This window comes from Alternaria infectoria, assembly GCF_024043175.1.
Source record: "Alternaria infectoria strain BMP 0036 chromosome Unknown scaffold_6, whole genome shotgun sequence".
Taxonomy (NCBI): domain Eukaryota; kingdom Fungi; phylum Ascomycota; class Dothideomycetes; order Pleosporales; family Pleosporaceae; genus Alternaria; species Alternaria infectoria.
The window spans coordinates 264,918-282,965 of record NW_026250695.1 but is presented as its reverse complement, the minus strand read 5'-3'; the positions used below and the strand labels follow the sequence as shown (position 1 = coordinate 282,965).

General features: G+C 52.7%; 8 protein-coding genes across 8 annotated transcripts; 2 read left to right on the top strand and 6 right to left on the bottom strand.

Moving 5' to 3' along the window:
• Positions 1-1,937: 1,937 nt before the first annotated feature.
• On the bottom strand, positions 1,938-2,947 carry J4E92_004392 (uncharacterized protein; the record flags this gene model as incomplete). Its single annotated transcript, XM_051495782.1, has 2 exons — positions 1,938-2,290; positions 2,347-2,947. 2 exons carry the CDS (start codon positions 2,945-2,947, stop codon positions 1,938-1,940), a joined length of 954 nt encoding a protein of 317 aa, XP_051353622.1.
• A 997-nt stretch (positions 2,948-3,944) lies between these two features.
• J4E92_004391 (uncharacterized protein) lies at positions 3,945-5,000 on the top strand (the record flags this gene model as incomplete). The annotated part of the gene is made up of 4 exons (XM_051495781.1): positions 3,945-4,032; positions 4,082-4,242; positions 4,413-4,803; positions 4,855-5,000. 4 exons carry the CDS (start codon positions 3,945-3,947, stop codon positions 4,998-5,000), a joined length of 786 nt encoding a protein of 261 aa, XP_051353621.1.
• A 219-nt stretch (positions 5,001-5,219) lies between these two features.
• Positions 5,220-6,287, bottom strand: J4E92_004390 (uncharacterized protein; the record flags this gene model as incomplete). Its single annotated transcript, XM_051495780.1, has 2 exons — positions 5,220-5,843; positions 6,282-6,287. 2 exons carry the CDS (start codon positions 6,285-6,287, stop codon positions 5,220-5,222), a joined length of 630 nt encoding a protein of 209 aa, XP_051353620.1.
• Positions 6,288-6,502: 215 nt separating this feature from the next.
• On the bottom strand, positions 6,503-8,761 carry J4E92_004389 (uncharacterized protein; the record flags this gene model as incomplete). Its single annotated transcript, XM_051495779.1, has 3 exons — positions 6,503-8,501; positions 8,555-8,702; positions 8,749-8,761. 3 exons carry the CDS (start codon positions 8,759-8,761, stop codon positions 6,503-6,505), a joined length of 2,160 nt encoding a protein of 719 aa, XP_051353619.1.
• A 328-nt stretch (positions 8,762-9,089) lies between these two features.
• Positions 9,090-9,681, top strand: J4E92_004388 (uncharacterized protein; the record flags this gene model as incomplete). Its single annotated transcript, XM_051495778.1, has 2 exons — positions 9,090-9,261; positions 9,314-9,681. 2 exons carry the CDS (start codon positions 9,090-9,092, stop codon positions 9,679-9,681), a joined length of 540 nt encoding a protein of 179 aa, XP_051353618.1.
• Positions 9,682-9,890: 209 nt separating this feature from the next.
• J4E92_004387 (uncharacterized protein) lies at positions 9,891-10,646 on the bottom strand (the record flags this gene model as incomplete). The annotated part of the gene is made up of 2 exons (XM_051495777.1): positions 9,891-10,384; positions 10,466-10,646. 2 exons carry the CDS (start codon positions 10,644-10,646, stop codon positions 9,891-9,893), a joined length of 675 nt encoding a protein of 224 aa, XP_051353617.1.
• Positions 10,647-11,178: 532 nt separating this feature from the next.
• Positions 11,179-12,619, bottom strand: J4E92_004386 (uncharacterized protein; the record flags this gene model as incomplete). Its single annotated transcript, XM_051495776.1, has 3 exons — positions 11,179-11,288; positions 11,314-12,406; positions 12,461-12,619. The coding sequence occupies 3 exons, from the start codon at positions 12,617-12,619 to the stop codon at positions 11,179-11,181; spliced, it is 1,362 nt and encodes a 453-aa protein (XP_051353616.1).
• A 457-nt stretch (positions 12,620-13,076) lies between these two features.
• On the bottom strand, positions 13,077-17,652 carry J4E92_004385 (uncharacterized protein; the record flags this gene model as incomplete). Its single annotated transcript, XM_051495775.1, has 2 exons — positions 13,077-17,537; positions 17,590-17,652. The coding sequence occupies 2 exons, from the start codon at positions 17,650-17,652 to the stop codon at positions 13,077-13,079; spliced, it is 4,524 nt and encodes a 1,507-aa protein (XP_051353615.1).
• Between the last annotated feature and the right edge of the window lie 396 nt (positions 17,653-18,048).

Sequence of the window (18,048 nt, the reverse complement as noted above, 5' to 3'; positions counted from 1 at the left end):
GGACATCCTTGGTCGAGATTTGATGGTAGATATCTGGACGTGGAAATGCCGACCTGAATGGCAGAGCCTAGACTTTCTCGAGACAGATTACATACAGTTCGCGATGGATCTGATTTCAGCGTTAATTGCTCATCGCAATGCATCACCAGAGGAGTTGGTGGAGCCATGGGCGAGCTCTCAGGCTGATCGGTATCTAGTTGGAGCAACTGAAGACGAATGATGGTGAGAAGGCATTTTGTTAGAATAGGCTGCAACTTTGGGCAGTTCTTTACACGACCAGCGCGAGAATGGAGATGCAGCAGCTTAGATCCTACCCTTCGCAGGGGTTTGCTTCGGCTGGATAGCACTATGACGTACATCAGCGGCTTGGCACACGCGTGAAGACGCGTCATCCCGCGATTACCATCCCGGGCTTCCATTCACCCACTTCAACGCGTATGATTCCGCGCATGAAGAGTCATATTTGCACCACTTAATCCTTCCGCAAATGTTGCGATGTGAAATCTCTAATCCACTATGACCTTAGTGCTCACTCACATGGCGCAATCACAACGACCAGCATCGCTATTTCCACTCGAGGACCCTGCCGAACTCACGATACATGCGCCGGCCACTCCTTCGATCTTTCGGATGGCAGGATGCCGCAGAATCGTTCGGACATGTCGGCGTCCTACCAATCTACTGCGTCAAGCCTAGCAATACTGGCTCGCGAAGTTAGACAAGGGATGTGCAGTACTTCTAGCCTACGGCGGAGTTGCTGAAGTGGTGTTGTAATACGAGACGAATACTGGCTCGCAGTGACCATGGTACGCTTGCGCAGCATTCTGTCACGTGGAAACCGTGTTGTGAACACCCCAGGCAAGAACTTCCCGTACTCGTTCCCAGGTAGGATGGCTTCCCCTGCAAAACGCCCAAAAAGAGCTAACGTTCATAGTGATCCTGAGTGAGTCTATAAAACTTTGGTGATGGCGTTGACTTACAGAAATTCAGCTTCACGGGCACAACGATCGCCGTCCGAGTCGAGGACGAGATTTTTCAGATTCACCAGAAGCTGGCATGTGCGACCTCAGACTTCTTCAAAAACGAGGCCAGTATCGTCGCAATCGACGTCGAACAGAAACCGATCCGCATCGACAGTCATACTGCGGCCACGTTCAGAATATACCTCACTTGGCTGTACACGAAGCAGATGGAACATGTAACGGACATAAAGCATGTGTGGCAAACCTTAGTGAGGGCCTTCCTCATAGGGATCACGTTGCTCGATACCACGTTTCGTAATGCAGTTATAGCATGCATGACGCAGCGCGCATGTGTCGGGAGATATCCAAGTCTCAGCCTGGTGAAGGAGGTCTATATTGGAACATTTAAGGGGGCTTTGATAAGGAATCTCCTGGTTGACATATGGGTTATAGCATGGCCAACTGTGTTGGACAAGCTACGGGACCCGGCATCCGAAATGCACGGAGACTTCGTGAACGACCTACTATGGGCATTCTTCACGTCGCCACTATCGCGTTCGACAGATGAGAAGCCGTGGCTCACCGATCCACATCGCTATCTTGAAGCTGTCAGTTAGACCGTGGTGGCTATACCGTCCAATCTTTAGAGGGGGATGACCGCCTTTGGCACTTCTTCCATTTCGTGACCTATGCGTTGGTTATAGTAGGCGCACGCGTTATCTTATCGCGTAATCGAATTTTACCGTTTGGAAGCTGCTATGTGAAGGCAGCGTTAATGTCAATATCACAGTACACATCATAGTTCGACTCGGCTAAGGAGTCTCAGGCACCTTTCGAAACACTATCAGCCATCGTATGTAGTTGTGTAGAAACATGGCTACTAGCATAGGATAAGCTATCATTCATCGATTGCAACGCTCGGTCAGAAACGTGTGATCCCAGCACACATAGTGATGCTACTGACAATGTGTTGAGTTATTGCGCCGCTCGATCGGCCTCTTCCAAAGCCTTGCCCGCGCTCATCTTGCCTAATATCTCAACTTCCGGCATAAGCGCTGGGCTCGCATCTTCGACGCCGTCGGTGTTTCCATCCCACTTCAAGCGAACAAGAGACATGCCCTCGGGGTCACCAGCATCCTCTTTCTCTGCGACCAAGATGATGTTTCGATGGACGGTAGGTCTGAAAGCACATTGTCGTGGATGCGCTCTACGAATATCGGCCCAAGGATCGCTTGAAGAATGCCAGTTCCCGAGCATCTGGAAGCGAGACTCTTCTGTCTTCTTCATCTTTGCCCATGATGGCTCGATCATGGAGCTGATGGGTAGGGCTATGCAGAGTTAGCTAACGTGCAAAGTCTCGTACATGAGCACATGCGTTAGGTACCTTTTTTCACCAAGCTATACCACCCGTACACTTTCTTGGGCGACGCATCCGAAGTGGCAAGCCCCTGCGTTGGCTTGTCATCTTTGTCGTCATCATCTGCATACGGGTCATCCCCACCCCACTCCTCAGCCTCCCGTTCCTTCAGATCGAACCAATCTTGGTTACCGATGTCGATATTGGAACCCCATGAATCCGCCTCGACATTGCTGCAACGTCCAACGCCTGGAACGTCTTCCTCGTCTTGGCTCGAGTTGAGCAGAACGACTAAGACTCCGTTGTTGTCGAAGTCCTTTTGGTCGGCTACTATGAAGTAGAGCGGATGAATGGTATCGTCTTGGTCGCGTAGCTCGATGAAGTAGTCGTAAACGTCTCGCAACGAGCGACCGCTGAAGTCTGGCTGCGGAGCGAATTTAGACCTCCCCGTACTGAGCTCGCCCGTGTTGATGCTTTCTTCAAGCCGTTGGCTGTCTGCTGTGTCTAGAGCAGCTGTGTAGAAGATGGCAAACTTGAAACGATTTAGACCATTCAGTGTGGCGCGGTGGTATTCTGTATTCGGCGCTTTCTTAGGGAGTGTTTTCGCGAGGTCCTTTGTGGAAGACATATTGTGTTGAGTGGTCTGATTGAGGGCAAAGAGTTGGTTTGGATGAGGTGGACGGGTAGATAGAAACCACGTCTCAGCCGTAGTTTCCAGCTGGGTCAGTTCAGGCAACTGCGATTGCGTGACGAGGAGCGCTATAATGGGGCGAGCCTTGTGACCAGAGATGGCCCTGCGTACACTATTGTTGCTCAAATTTTAGCGTCGCAGCCGGGCGTAAGGCGATGATGCGAGGTACGATGAGAAGCCACAAGTGGGGCAGGGTCGCACCAAGCTTATGTGTGGTGCTGCACACTACCTAGGTATGATGTCAGAGATTGGCTGTCATTGGAGATCTCACTGGCGGGCCGAGCCTTCCCGTTCATCTACAGCCTCTTACTTCCCGCACGTCTTGACAGTAATGTACGACAAGTTCGCTTTCTCTCGGCCTGTCCGATGAAAATGTCTCAGTATGCTGACGACTTAGTCCTATAATCGAAGGTTGTACCATTTGTAGACATGGTTAAGTCAACTACTGCTGACCTGTTAAGTTTATCAGCTGTACTAAATACCATGGAATCAAGGGCATTGGCCAGTTTCGACCATGATCTCGATGACAAGGCAGATATATGCCGAGTTACGGCTTATTCGCAGCAAACCTTCGGGTAATCGGCGTCCAAGTTGCTATACCGGTGAGATCAAGCCCGCCATCTCAGGCCGTCGTATACGACAACTACAAGCAGATCAATTTCCGCCCCATCCTTGTGATCTCTACCCGAAGCGGCTCCAACTGCGGTTCTGCATATCATTGGCAAGATTTTGAAACTAGTTCAAGAATTCGATCATACGATTGCATTGACTATGTTCAGCTGTGAGTACAGAAGAGGCCTCCCAATACTTGGGCAGGGTTGACATGGGCATGTAAATGGGGGCCACGACGAGTATATAGAAGGCAGCCTCGATATCGTGTATTTCACACAACAGCCGTTTTCAAACACTTGAATACCTTACTACACAAGCCATCATGTTCAAGACTCTCCTGGTTTCTGGTCTGATAGCCTCCGGGCTTGCCGCACCCGGCATGATCTTTAACTGTGGGGACAACCTCCAAGGTAAACGTCCCTGCATCCCTGAAAGTGCTTTATACTCAACTTGGCTCAGACATCTGCAACAACATGTGCTGGGGCGCTTACTGCACTCGACCATCATTCGGAGTAACACTGAACTATGACCGCTATGGTGGTACTGGAAATCGTGACAGTGCTATCGGAAGAGCCCGTCAAAGATCAGCTGGCTGTCTTCCTAGGCCCAACCGTTGCAGCGTAAGTCTCCCTCCACTTCGTTCAAAAGAAGGACTGAACACCCTGACGTCTACGTTGATGTTGGATCATCTACTTTGCATTTTTTCATCTTGATGTAGACTCCAGTGTGTTCAGTGTTTTCCTTGAATGAGTGCATCAACTTTCCAAAGGATTCGCTGACCCACTTATAGACGCGCGGTGGTAATCCACGTGCTGGCGAGAACTGCGACGAATATCCATTCGCCAGTACCTCTGATGCCGATGCGCGTGGTCAAGTCACCAAGTGTGTCATCAACAGGCACAACGATCGTCAGGGTAATATCATCCAACAATACACCACCGGCACATGCAACAGCCAACCCTGCCAGTTTATCGTCGGCTTTGGCAATCCGGCCGCAAATGGTGTGCAATACTGTCAAGCGTACAGCGACCCTCGCGGCCAATGTATCAATAACCAGACTGCGCAAATCTACAAGAACGGCGCCCCAGATGTGCGACCAGCAACGAAGAAGCGCTCTGAGCTTGAGCCTATCGCACAGGCCGCGCTATTCCGAATGGCTAGTGGTATGGAAGTGTTGTTGCGTAAGTCTTGTTCTTATTCCCCTTGGTTCACTAGTGCTAACATTCCTCTAGCAATCGACACTGTACTCAACAGCACCTGGGTTCACCCCACTCCTCGCAACATGACTATGAAAGCATGGGTTGAGGAAAACGACGAGGACGAAGACCACATTGCCTGGGACTTTGTCGAGGACTTTGTCGCTACTAGGCTTGACTAAAGCCGCTTTGACACTTTCCCACTGCTCAGCCTCGCAAAATTCCCCGTGTTCTCCGAAACACTGACTTTCATTGAAGCTTGGTACTGCATCAGATTATCGTCACTTATCCGATCCCTCAACACGACTGCATATTAAAACTCAGCATCATGGCTAGGAAAATCCTTTCTATCGACTTCTATCTACCTAGGTATCGATCATTAGTTTGTAGCATGCAATCTACTATACCCAGTTCGCGTATGTCATGTCTTCACCCTCTTCATCCATATCCTCACACTCAACGAGGCCCTCCTCCCCAGACGATTCAATCGAAAGTGACTTTCCGTTGGTACGGAATTTGACAACACGTTCTCTTTTGGGCGATAGAGTCTTCTTTTTCTCTTTCGTCGTAGTAGCTTTGGCCTTGGTAGTCCGGTTCCCCTTAGCCTTGGTAGCCTGCTTTCTCTTTGTAGCCGGCACAGCAGGTTCTGCTGTCGTGATACTCTCGGTGCTTCCCAACTCACTGTCATCCGAATCGTGAGCAGCCACGTCTGCCTCCTTCTTGACCTTTCTACCCTTGGTTCCGCTGTTCTTTGCTACTCTGCCACCCTTTGTTTTCTTTGTGTTGTTCTTTTGCTGTTGCTTGCCCCCCATCTTTGCCTTGCCAGTAGTTCTAGGCTTCTTCACAAGAACACACAAAGCCCTAGCGCGTATCCCCTCCTTAGCTCCAGGCTTAGACCTTGGTCTAGGTGAAGGTGACTTTGGCTTCCGCAGCGCTGCCTCCTTAGCGGCTCTCTCTCTGGCCGCGTCTTCTTGAGCTTTTCGGAATGCATCCTCGTTGAGATTTACTCGGACCACGGATCGTCTCTCTCGTGTAGTAGCCGCGGTGGCAATGACTTTTGGTGGCATCGCGTGGATTATTTAATGACTGAGACCGGGATCGAGGTAGCGGCTTGGTCTTGAGTTCGATTGGGTGTCACAAAGTAATTGTGTTCCGAAGATTGGCGAATGACTTTGTAATTTTGAACCGTAGACGGGATACTAGGCGCGAACTAAATAGCCCTGTCTTGTGTCGACCGCCGCATGCGGCCGACATGGTCGCGAACAAAGCCATACCAAAGAACCACAGAGGTTGAAGTAGATGCACAAGTGATTATGGCGAAGATGCTTTGTTCTGAGACGTCAAAGATCGAGGACACTGTTGCGAATTAGAAGTCAAGTACCATGAGAGCCGACTGCTTTGCCTTTGTCTGTGAGTTAGAGGGTCTTGGGCACATCCAACTCATCCAACTGTCCCACATAGACGCTCATGGTCGAGCCAACTGCCATTAAAACAGATAAGTATTGAGGGTATACTACCAAATGAAGATACATGTTATGACACTTCGTGTGCCTTCGCCTACCATGGTCGTGATCGTAACAACCTTGCAAACACCAAAAACGCGCTTAGCCGCAACAAACGCCAACAATACCGCAAGTCGTACGCTCATGTAATGATATGCTAAAACTCGCAATGCAAAGCGAGACTAACCGGCAAATGCAAATCGCTTAAGGTTAAACAACGGTTTTCGGGGTGAGCACTCGCTCTCGGCTTCGCTATCCGGAACAAGAAGGTCTTCGCTCCCCTTCAATGATGATCTCCTCCTCTTCGCAGGTGTCATAGGAGGCGGTGAGCTCGCGGCGATGACTACCTCGGCCTCTACAGCCGCCCAAGCAGAGACTGCAAGTTTCACATCTACATCTTTCTTGGACGGGGTTCCGGGGATGATGGGTTCCTCATCGGGCGCCGAAAAGACTGTAAGAGCGGAAGCTTGAGATGGTGGTGTAGGTTGCCATGCCTCAGTGGGCCGACGGTTAAGACGACTCTTACTAGCTCTTGGTATACCCGGTGCGGGTGAGGGAGACTTATATGTGAACTTTGATCGCAGCTCACTCATTGTGGATGAGATTGCAGCGCTGAAGACCGTCTCGGGCTCGGGGGAAGATGCCGGCGTGAGAGTGCCGATAGTATCTTGTGACTGCGCAGTGCTGCCCCTGGAGAAGACAGTCGACTGTGATTCGCTCCTAAAGCTGGATTGTGTATCACTGAAGACCCGTAGCTTCTTCTTAGGGGCAGAAGCCGCTTGCTCTAGATCAGCCACTTCGGCCATAACCTCCTGTATTGAGTCATCCGAATAGAGCTCGAAGTCCTGGTCGGTCTTCCTCCTCCTACTCTTCTCTCGGTGTAAGGTTGGGCTTGGTTCCGGTATAGAAGGTGCGAAAAATTGGCTCCGCACAACACCCTCGTCGCCAGCGGCGAGTGTCTCGGAGACGGAATCGGAGCACAGTCGTTGTCTCTTAGAAGGATGCGGAACCGAACGTCTACCCGCAGTTGGATCAGTCATGGTCCGTCGAGGTGGTTGAGGCGCCGTACTAGGCGTCGGAGGATTCGGTCGTAAACGGGAGATTGGAGCGGGTACTGCGGCCCATCCATTTGACTCTCTCTGTTGTTCCAGCAATACTTGCTGACTGGGTGATGGTGTGAAAACATTTGGCGACAATTCGGCCAACGGCGTACGCTTGGGCTTGAAGAACGAATCAATCGGCTTTGAGCCTTTCGCGTCGGGTGTCTGAATAATCGTCGAGGCTCTCCGAGAGGGACCAAACGAATTTCTGCCAGGCCTACTGTTGCTCGTGATGCTCATCGGGAGTTTTGTGCGTGGGTATAGGTCACCAGTTGCAACACCGGTGGCGAGGTGTGCTGGTACCTCCTCTCCGATGTAGGGCATATCGGCGAGATCGACCCCTTCATCGAGTGGCGTAAGATTGACCAGCTGCTTGGCGACCGGACAATAGACCCATTGGTAAAGGAAGGTTTTCTCAGCCTGGTCAAATAATTCCAAGAAACCAGCGGGCACCTTGAGCTTGCCGTCGTATTGCGCAGCTTTGACGAGACGGTCGACAGTCTTGTGTTTCCGCAGCATTCGATGGGCAGTCTTCAGGCCAAGTCCACCAATACCTGAGAGATAATCGCAACCGCTCAGGATGCACATTCTTCGAAAGTCGGCGTCAGACCATCCCACAAAGCTGACCTCCCTGCAGGCAGTGAAGTGATTCCGGTTGACCTCGATGCATTCTCCGTATTTGTCCAGCTTTGTTATCAGGCACTTGACGCCAAAGACGAGTAGATCGGAGTCCTCGGACAAGACCCCGTGGATTATACCTTTCCGCTCCAGGTATGCGAGCTGCGAATCAGCTTCGTAAGGCGCGACGACGTACTCGATGTTGTGCTGCTTCAGTTCTTCGATGACCATCCGCGCCATTTCCGGTGTCACGTCCACGCTCTTCTGCAATTCCTGTTGCGCCTGTGCTGTCTTTCCGACCTTGAGGAGTTCCAGCCCGAGCCTCTTGCCCTCCTTTCTTCGTTCCCTTCGATCTTTCTCTGTGCCAGCTTTGCTCGGTAGGTTGTCTCCGTCGAATACTAGGTAGGGGGTGACGCCAAAGTGGATGAGCATGCGGACGCGGTGCATGACGAAGTCGACATATCTAAGGATCAAGGTCAGCAAATACTCGTCATCCATGGACGCATCAACGCATACTTGGTCGTCGGCTTCTCGAGCGCCAGGTCAATCGCACAGGTCGCGGTAGCGCGGTGAAGCCAACCATACGTGTCGACGCCTATCGTCTTGCCGGCGTATTTCTTGAGAGTACATGGTTGCTGAACCGACTTGAGCAGCGGAAGGAGGCCTGTTCGACTGTCAGTATTGTAGACGGGATGATTGGGTGTACCAACCTGAGATGCCCATCTTGTACCCTTTGCCGCTCACGCGTCCGTCCTATACAACGGGCAGAGAAGCAACAGCTACCGCAACATGGTGGTTTCGCAGTCTGGTGACGAGAGGAGAAACGCCCTTATGCACTGCGAATCAAGCGAAAAAGAAAAGGGAGCGCGTTCACATCGATAGTGTGGAGCAGTCATTGATCGCGGGTACACGAGATGACAGGAACGCGCCCCGCTAACATATGCACTAGTCCGCGTCCGACGGCTAGCGTGGTCGTGATCGCCGAGCGCCGATGGATATCCAAAATTTCTTGCGCGAACACCAACACCAAACAAAACGTCAAACTTTCAAAATGGTCAGCAATCGTCTCGACAAGGTGCACAAGAAGATTACGAAGAAGAAGGGAAAGAATCCCAACCTGCACGAGGGCAGCCGAGATACCAAGCGGCTACAGAGCGCAGCGCAGAGAGACGAAAAGCTCAATCGCGTTTTCAGACAACGAAAAGATCAAAATCGAACATACGGTATGCGTTATGTTTGTAATCGATTGACTGTATTATCGCTAACTAGTGATAGTTAATCGAGTCAAATCATTCCAATCATATACCGCAGAGCATGTTGCACCACTCAGCGTACCGGAGATCCAGGCCATGATTGAGGATTACTTAGGTCGCGATGACGAAGAGCTGGCCCAACTGAAGGCAGCTCGTCGTCCGGGACGACCAGCAAGCACGCGTCAAAATTTGTTGGAGATCCACCAGAACACCGAGCGAGACGAGTATGCCGCTGGCTTCTGGGTACCGGATCTTGAGGACGAACTCAACCTGAAGAAGCTGAAAGAGTGGAACGGCGAGTGGGCTCAGCTGGCCACGCTTAAGTTTTCCAGAATCTCAAAGGAGGGTTTCAAGAAGGAGTCTAGCTTCCCGCCCAAGGGCATGTCATGAGCGAATGAGAAAATGCATGGATCGGAGTAATTGAAGGATTCGGGCGTTTGGAGCAAATGATAACAGAATCGACGTGGACTTAGTGCTACGTCGTAGATATACCCAGAAAAGTTTGATTTACCACACGACGGCTTACAGCATACGCAACATTCTCTTAGCCACTTGTTTCAGGGTCGAATGTGAAGTATCCGGAAAGGGAGCGTGGTTATCTACTTGTACTGTTGGAACGCAACATGCCAAACCTTCAGCCCCTTCGGCCCGTCCCTCAGATACGGAATAAGCTTCCCAAAGTCCTCAGTCTTACGAAACTCCATATGCGCCTCTACACTCGGCCATCCGAAAAACGCCGCAAACAACTTCCCATCGACACCCTCACCCAAACTCTCGTGCTGATGCAGTTCAACGCTCCATCCACCAATCACTCCTTTGGTCTCAGCATTAGGTATCTGGGTTGCGATGGAGCGGAAAGTAGAGAACTGGGAGCTGTATTCCTCTTGTGAGTAGTCGGGGGCGAAGAATGCGTTTACGCACTCGGTTACGGGCATGGTGAATGGGTTATCGCTTCCAGACTGCGAAGTGGGAAACTTGACGTGGAAGATTGTTGGGTCGTCGCCAGATGCAAGTTTTTCCATGATGGTCGCCAGGAAAGGTTGGTAGCCTGGGGTCTTTTCGAATGTTCTATGGTCCTCGATGGATTCCCATTCTACATTCGGTCAGCAAGTTCGTATAGTGCTGGCAATCCTTGCGTAGTAGTTGGTTGGGCAAAGCACGAGTAAATACGCACCTACTGCCATTTGCACGGTTTCCGGGTTCTCGATCTGTCGGCCCCAGTACAATGCTTTGGCACCGGGCTGTTTGGCAATAGTGCTGAGGGTTGACTCCCATGTTTCTTTCGCTTCGCCCGATGAGAGATCGAGCCCGGGTTTCATGGGTATGTACACAATCTCGGTAGCGTTTTCCGACATTTTGGGTATGTAATTTGTATGGATGTTGTGGTTAGTAGCTTGAGTGGTGGGGATTAAAATAGAGGAGGTGGGACAATAGTAAGAAGTCAGACAATGAGGCAATGAAGAAGTAGGGCTATGGTGTTGTTCTGTCGCATCTTGCTACATGCATACGATGAGCTGTTTGCCCCACACCAAGCTTGACGTAGGGAAGGGCCGAAAGTGGGGTAACAAAGTGGAACCAGACACGATCGAGGCCCTTCCGATATTCCACCCAATCCTTCCGCGTCCTGAGATTCATATACAACTGACATGGTAGCAACCCGAGAGCTTGCAGCAGCATTTGGTAAGCGAACCTAGGTATCGCAACTTGACCTCCAACCTTATCCACGCCCAAGTACTTTCCATCCCACACCCAGATTGCTTCTCAGTTCCAGCCATGCTTGTTATAACAGCTCCCCAAGGTATCAACACTACCATCACACCAGAAGAAGAGCTCCTCTCAACCCTGCGCAGTCCCGTCATCTTCGTACACATGTGTCGCCTCCGCCTTTCAATTTTTGCGCACAGGTGACACATGCTTTGGTACCGCAACCGAAACATTGCCTTGAGAACTCGTCGAGTGTTCGAATACAGAATGCGCAAGTATGCTGGCCTTCAACCCTAATCCACAACGTATCATGGTCACAGTTGGAACTCCTCGCTCGTGATCGTTCTGCTGCTGTGGCCTCATACTGCTTTGCTGCATGTTCCTTTGCCGCGCGCTTCCTCGATTCCTCTTGTCTTGCACGGTGAGCTGCTTCTTGCCTCGCACGATGCTCTGCTTTCCGTCTTGCACGAAGCTCCGCTTGCTCTCTTGTACGACGTTCTGCTTCCTCTCTCGCACGATGCTTTTCTTCTTGTCTCGCATACTCCTCTGCTTCTTTTCTCGCCCAATACTCTGCTTCCTCTCTTATGCGACGCTCTTCTTTCTGTGTCGCCCAATACTCTGCTTCCTCTCTCGCATACTCCTCTGCTTCTCTTGCTGCTTTCTTTGCTGCCTCCCATCCTGCTTTTTGTTCTGCTGCCTGTCTTGCCTTTTGTTCTGCTTCTCGCTTCGCTTTCTTTCGTGCTTTTCGGGACTCCTTTTCAGCACGTTGTTCAGCCTCCCATGCTTGTCTTGTCTGTTCCCACTGTCGGGCCTGTTCGGCCTTTTCTTTCGCAAGTCGTTCTTTCCTCGCCTTCTCAGCCAGCTCAGCCACAAGCCTTTCGCCTTCTTGATTTTTTCGTTTCGTGAGGTCATCGTTCAGCTGTTCGAGCCGTACCCTTGCTTCGTCTAGGCGTATCTGCTTGATCCGAATGGCGTTCTCCGCGTTGATTGTGGCTAACGTGATGTCGCTCTTCTCTTGTTCACTCAGTCTGTTGCTCAAGAAGGCCAACGTGCCCGCTTCCGACTGATTGTCGTTTGCCAGCTTTGCTCGATTCTCAAAGACATTCCTGTTCAGGCACTCGAGTTCGGCTTCAAGAGACTTGACAGTGTTACGACATTGACGAATCTGCTCTTTCTGAGATCTCTCATAGTTGAGCCACTCTTGTCGTATCCGGTTGCTCTCTGCTTGTGCACGCGCTTCCCTTTGCGCTGGTGTCTCGTTTTGCGGGTGCGGCTGAGGGTTTGGCTGTGATGCGGCTGGAGATGGAGCGTAAGGTTGGCTGCCTGGGGATGACGCAGTTCGTTGTTGACGGCTTCGATCGTATTCGCTCCTCGTGGACGCATCTTTGAGTACTTCCCATGCTGCGTTGATCTGTGCCCAACGTTAGTATGGCACGCTCGTCCAAGCACGGTGGCTTCTCCACACAAGCTGAGTCGTTGCGGTCGCGTGTTGAGACCCGTTGTTCTTGTCTGGGTGATGCAACAGTGCGAGGCGGCGGTACGCCGCTTTGATCTCGCCGTACAGCGCGGAAGGTCGCACTCCCAAGGTGACGTAGTAGTCTTGCGTAGGAAGTGCGGGAGCCATCTTCGCGCGGACGACCTAGGCAGGTGCTGCTAGGGACGTTGCGTGACCTATTTTTGCTGCATTCGAACGGAGGAACGTTCGAATGTACAAGCGCTATTAGCAAGATGCAGGAGTTTGTGCTGTCACAATTTCAACAGTTTGAGAGGACAGCAGTTGCAGCAACAAAACTGTCAGTTCCAATTTTGGACGCGCGGTGGGTTCGCGACGCGTTTGCAGACCGCCAAGGAAAGTGAAAGCAAGAGTGAAAGAGAGAAAGAGTCACCGTCAGTTAGTGAGCGAATCGACATCTGGAGGCCAATCAATATTCACGCTTTCCCATGCTCTATCTATGCAAGATGTATTACATTTTCCTTTTCGATCCCCCATGCATGCAATCGCTATCCAAACGTCCCAAATAACAAGTACGCTTAATCATACACAATCATAATCCAACACCGATATCGACAGAATGTAGTACTCAATTGACCTTTGTGACCTTGATCCCACGGTCGAGAAGGGCATTCTTAAGACCCTTAGCGACCTGCTTCCTTGTCCTGGCGGTCTGTCGCAAGCTATCAATATTGTCGTCAACCAGGTCGCTCAAACGCGCGATCTCCTTGCCCGATGTCGGACTGCCTTCGGGTGTGTAGAACAGGCCATAGCCCTTGCTGGGCGTAGGCGTGCTCTCAACTTCGGGAGTTAGAGCACGACGGCTTAGATCGGTCAGGGTCATCTTGTTGCGATTGGTAGGCGGGGTGGCGTAAGGCGTATCGGCAATGCTGCGGCGGAGATCCGTACCGCGTGACCGTCGGGGTGTACCAGCGTTGCGTGATGAAGATGAGGAAGGACGACTGGAGTCTGCGAGGCCGATCTTGCGCAATTGGGCCTCTAGGACGAGGATGTCGTTGTTCTTCTGCTCAGCAAGATTGGCCAACCGGAGGACTGTCTTCTTGACAGCCTCCATGGAAGGCACTGACTTTGTGCTGCCGTTCTGTGCGTTGTGGGACACCAGACGCGAGCGTAGGACTGCGACTGCATCTTCAGCCTTGCGTAGCGACGTCAAAAGCTGAGCATAGTCGTTGCGCAGAGCCTTCTGTCCATCGGCAAGCTCCTTTGGCAATGGTGCCTTTCGGAGAGCTTCTGCCTTTTCGGGGTCCTTGCGATTGATGATTTGGCGGCGTATGTCATTAAGACGAGTCATGAGCTTGGCCTTGTCGTGAAGAAGACGAGCGAGCTGTGTGAGCTTGAGGAGCACATCCTGTACCCGCCCTGCATCCAGCTCTTGTTCAAGCTGATCTTCAAGAGATCGCAAGGCTTGAATCTCGCACAAAGTGAAGTTCTCGAACCATGAGCCGTGAGGTCCTTGGTCTTGGACATCATCCAGCATACGTCGATCGATTTGGTGACCAGCCTGGGGCTGTAGGTGGTATTGTGTAAACGACTTGATAGATCGAGCGTTCCAGCCAAGTGCATCCACCATACCGTTGATGTCTTTGTAAATCAACTCGATCTGAGCGGCGTGACCTGTCTTGCTAGGTGATTTACCACCAGTGTAGTTCTGGTATGCGACAAACTCCTCCAGGTCCCGGCTCGGCTCGATCGGCTGCGCAAGCTGTGCGCGTATCCGCTCGTCCTCTTCATCTTCAAGATCAGAGACCTGTGGCTGTGGCGTGGGCGGCTTAGACCCCTGCATGGATGAGCTCAATGAAGCACCCGGTGCGACTAAAGGTTCCCGTCGGAGACGAGAAGCTGAGCTCGAACGAGCTGGGCTAGGCGAGCGAAGGTCTTGGGCGCGGTTCGTCGGAGGCGGGAAGTTCGGTTTCGCAGACATCGACGACTGATCAGGTTTACCAGAGAAGGGGCCTTTGTTCGGTTGCTGTCCGAACAGCGATGAGCCTGAGAACGATGGTTGGTTGGCGGCAGGTTTCGAGGCCTGAGCGAACAAAGAAGGCTGGGCTGGTGAAGCGCTGCTTCCGGACTGTGATGTGGCGCCGGACTTCATTGTGGGAGGAGTCGGTGCAGGGGGGAAGAACTGCCGCGACTGGTTCACACTGTCCTGGAAGCTCCAGGTACCCGCCTTCGCGGCTTGCGGCTTTGTTGTCTTGTTTGGCGGGTATGTGTCGTCGACTTCTTCAACCTCCTCATCGTCCTCCTCATCAGAGAAACCTTCCTCGTCATCATCCTCTTCGCTCTCGTCGTCATGGTCGTGATCATGTTCTTCCTCGTCTTCGTTGTCAATGGGAGATACATCTCCAGACGAACTAGGTGCTTCCACCTCAACGCCAGGACTACCAGCTAGCGGAGGCAAATCGTCGCTAGTCGAATTCGGCAACTTTGTGTTGATGAAGTCTGGAGGTAGAGGTGCGTCCTCAGTTTTCGCCGGCTTAGCCTTAGTGAAGTCTGGTGGCAAAGGTGCGTCGTCCACCGGAGTAGCGGGCTCTTGCACAGGTGGTGCAGCCTTGGGGGTTGCGCTCTCCTTTGCAGGAGTATCACTGGGGAACAACGACTTCTGCTTTGGCGGGGATGCCGGTGTCGTGGAGACCCAATTTGGGGGGTTTTCGCTCGCTGGGGTTGCGGGCGGCTTCATCCCTGTCTTTCCTAGCATGTTGGAGAAGTCACTGCCGAAGAAGGAACCGTTGGCAGGAGCCGCAGGCTTCGCTGGATCGTCCTTAGCTGTACCGTCACTTGCAAAAGTAGTGCCGAGCTTGAAGCCACCTGCAAGGCCGAACAAGCCTTGGGACGGCTGAGCTTGTGGTGTAGGTGTAGCTTCGTCCCTCTTTCGGTCGTTTGCCTCGCTCGCATCGGAGTCCTTCGACTCGAACGAGGCCGTGTTGAACGATGACTTGTCTGGCTGTCCAAAGATCGAGCTGCTTTGCTGAGCGGGCGTGTTCGCCCAGGAGGGTAGCGAAGATCCAGTCCCAGAGCCAACGGTGACAGTAGAACCAAAGCTTGGCTCTGTCTTCAGACCTCCAAAGCCAGATTTCTGTTGCCCTTGCCCGAGTGCTCCGAACCCGGAGCCAGCTTGTGCAGAGTTGTTGCTTCCAAAGCTCGAAAAGGAGTTTGACCCTCCAGCAGTTTTGAATTGGGCGAATCCCGACGAACCACCAGCAGCGGCCGAGAATGGGTTGGATTTTGACTCTGGAGTTTGAGAGGCCGCTCCCCATGGAGATGCTTTGCCGCCCATTCCACCTACTGCGCCGAATCCGGAGCCGGCACCTACTGCAGAAGGAGCGCCAAAGGCAGGTTTGGCGGGAGTGCCGATTGCAGAGGGGGCACCAAAAGCTGGCTGAGGAGGCTTACCAATTGAAGATGGAGCACCAAATGAAGGCTGTGCAGGTTTACCGAAAGTTGGAGCAGGCAAATTGGTAGCAGCAGTACCGAATCCGGGCGTTCCAAAGCCGGGCGGTTGAGGCTTCATCAGAGCGGGAGTTGGTGTACCGAATCCGTTTCCAGCGTTGCCAAAGTGGGGGATGCCAGCTGTTCCTGGGGTGCCGGGTGTTCCCATGGACTTGCTGAAAGGGGTAGATGTAGCAACCGGGAGTTTGGACGCAGGCGTGGATGCCCTCGGAGTAGAAGAAGGCGCATGCTGTGTGGCTTCGCTCTTGAAGATGAGACCGGGGTAGCGTTCTCCAGCCTCGATAGATTTGTTCCACATCACCCACCAGGCCGCAAGAAGACCTTCGTGGGTCAGAGCCATGTATGCAGGGAGCGGCCACGGCGCCTCGTTGATCTCTTCCAGGGCGGGAATGGGGCGCAGTATCTTCTCCTTGCTCGAAAGATCAAGCGCCTCGCCAATGAAGACGCTGTCCATTTCCTCGTCTCCATAAGCGGTTCGCGGCACCTGAGCCTTCTTCGTATCGTCCACGTTGACCATCATGAGCTCGTTGCAGGTTTCTTGATCCGGAGAGATCTTGTTGCTTGTGGAGGCAAGTATTGCGATGGAGTCTGCGTGGGAGGAGGTCATGATGAGCATGTCGTCGAGATCGGGCTTCCAGTTTTGTAGGCGTGTGGACGAAATCCGTGCAGGTAGTTGGCGACGTGGAGCTTCGAATGCCTCGGGAAGAGGATCCCAGACAAAGGAATGGTACGTGAAGGATCCCCAGCCCTTGGCCGATTTGATGACGCTGTACTTCTTTTGCTCCGGGTTGTCCTGGTCTTGGTCCTTCAGAGAGTAGACAGCAAGGAATTCTTCAGTTTTCAGCCACGACACGCCGGTCACCTCGTAGTTTTCATCGACGTCTGGAGGTCGAGGAACGATACCTCTTAGATCTCCAGCGGTCATGTGTATAGCGCAGGTGCCATCAATAGAGCCAGAGACTACAGCCTTTCCACGCGCACTCCAAGCGGCGCAGTTGACGTGTGCCTCTCGAATCGTCTTCTTGACGCCCTTCTCCACATCGCATATCTCGAGCTTGCCGTTATCGAGGACTATGGCGAAGTATTGTTCGAATTCGGGGGAGGGGTTTGGGAGGAGAGCGCGAACGGGTGCGTCGGTCGCCAGTTTCGTGTCCGCGTCTTTCTTGCCTTGGCTAACGACACTCGCAACATTGTACGCAGCGACGCCGCCGTCGGCCTCATCAGATGTAACCAAGAAATCTCCATCGGCGGAGAAAGCGACATGGCGGAGGTTGGGAGTAGAGATGGTGATATCGGGCGTGAAGTCTGCTACGACGTCAATGTCGCGCTCTTCCAGACGCGGGTCATCGGCGTTTGCGATGTCATCGGCTATGGTCTTGTTCTGGAAGGCGCTGCGCACGGAGTCTGTGGACGCGATGACGAGGATGTTGGGGCCGGCAGCAGCGAGAAGGGCGGGCTTGGAGGCGACGGAGAGGAGGTTTGCGCACGCAGGTGGCAGATTATCGGCGGGCCATGGCCGGGGCAGGATCTTGACCTTCTTGGGGCCCTGTTTGCCCTGGTTGAGGACCTTGAAGCCGAGATGCTGTGAACTTGTTAGTGCCGTCGCATGGCGGTCTGGTGCGAGCTGTAGCTACCTCAGTCTCAACTTCGGGCACCTCAGGCCCAGCCTCGACAGCCGGCGCGGGAATCTTAGACATTCTGCAGGACTTGCAGGCCGAACAGGTTCTGGCGCGTAGGAGGCTCGGCTTGGTGTCGCGCGTCGGAGTTCTCAGCTTATTCATATATGCATCGGAGGACGAGCGCGGGAGCGCGTGCTAGCCTTGGTGTGTTTTGGGAAAGAGCAAACAGGCCGTTCTAGGCTAGGCGGGAGCAGGTGAAGGTGATTGAAACGGCGGAGATGCAAGGAGATGGTGCCTGGCGCTCTGGATAGTCGAGCGACAAGCATGCGACCATTAGCTCGACGCTCTGAAGCGACGCGCTTTGTTGTTCTGAGAAAGTTCCCGAGCTAGTGGAGCTCATCGCTGCGCCAAGGCTCCATCCAAGCTCCAGGCACGACAGCTACGCAACTCACCCTCGCCGCCGACCGCCTAGAC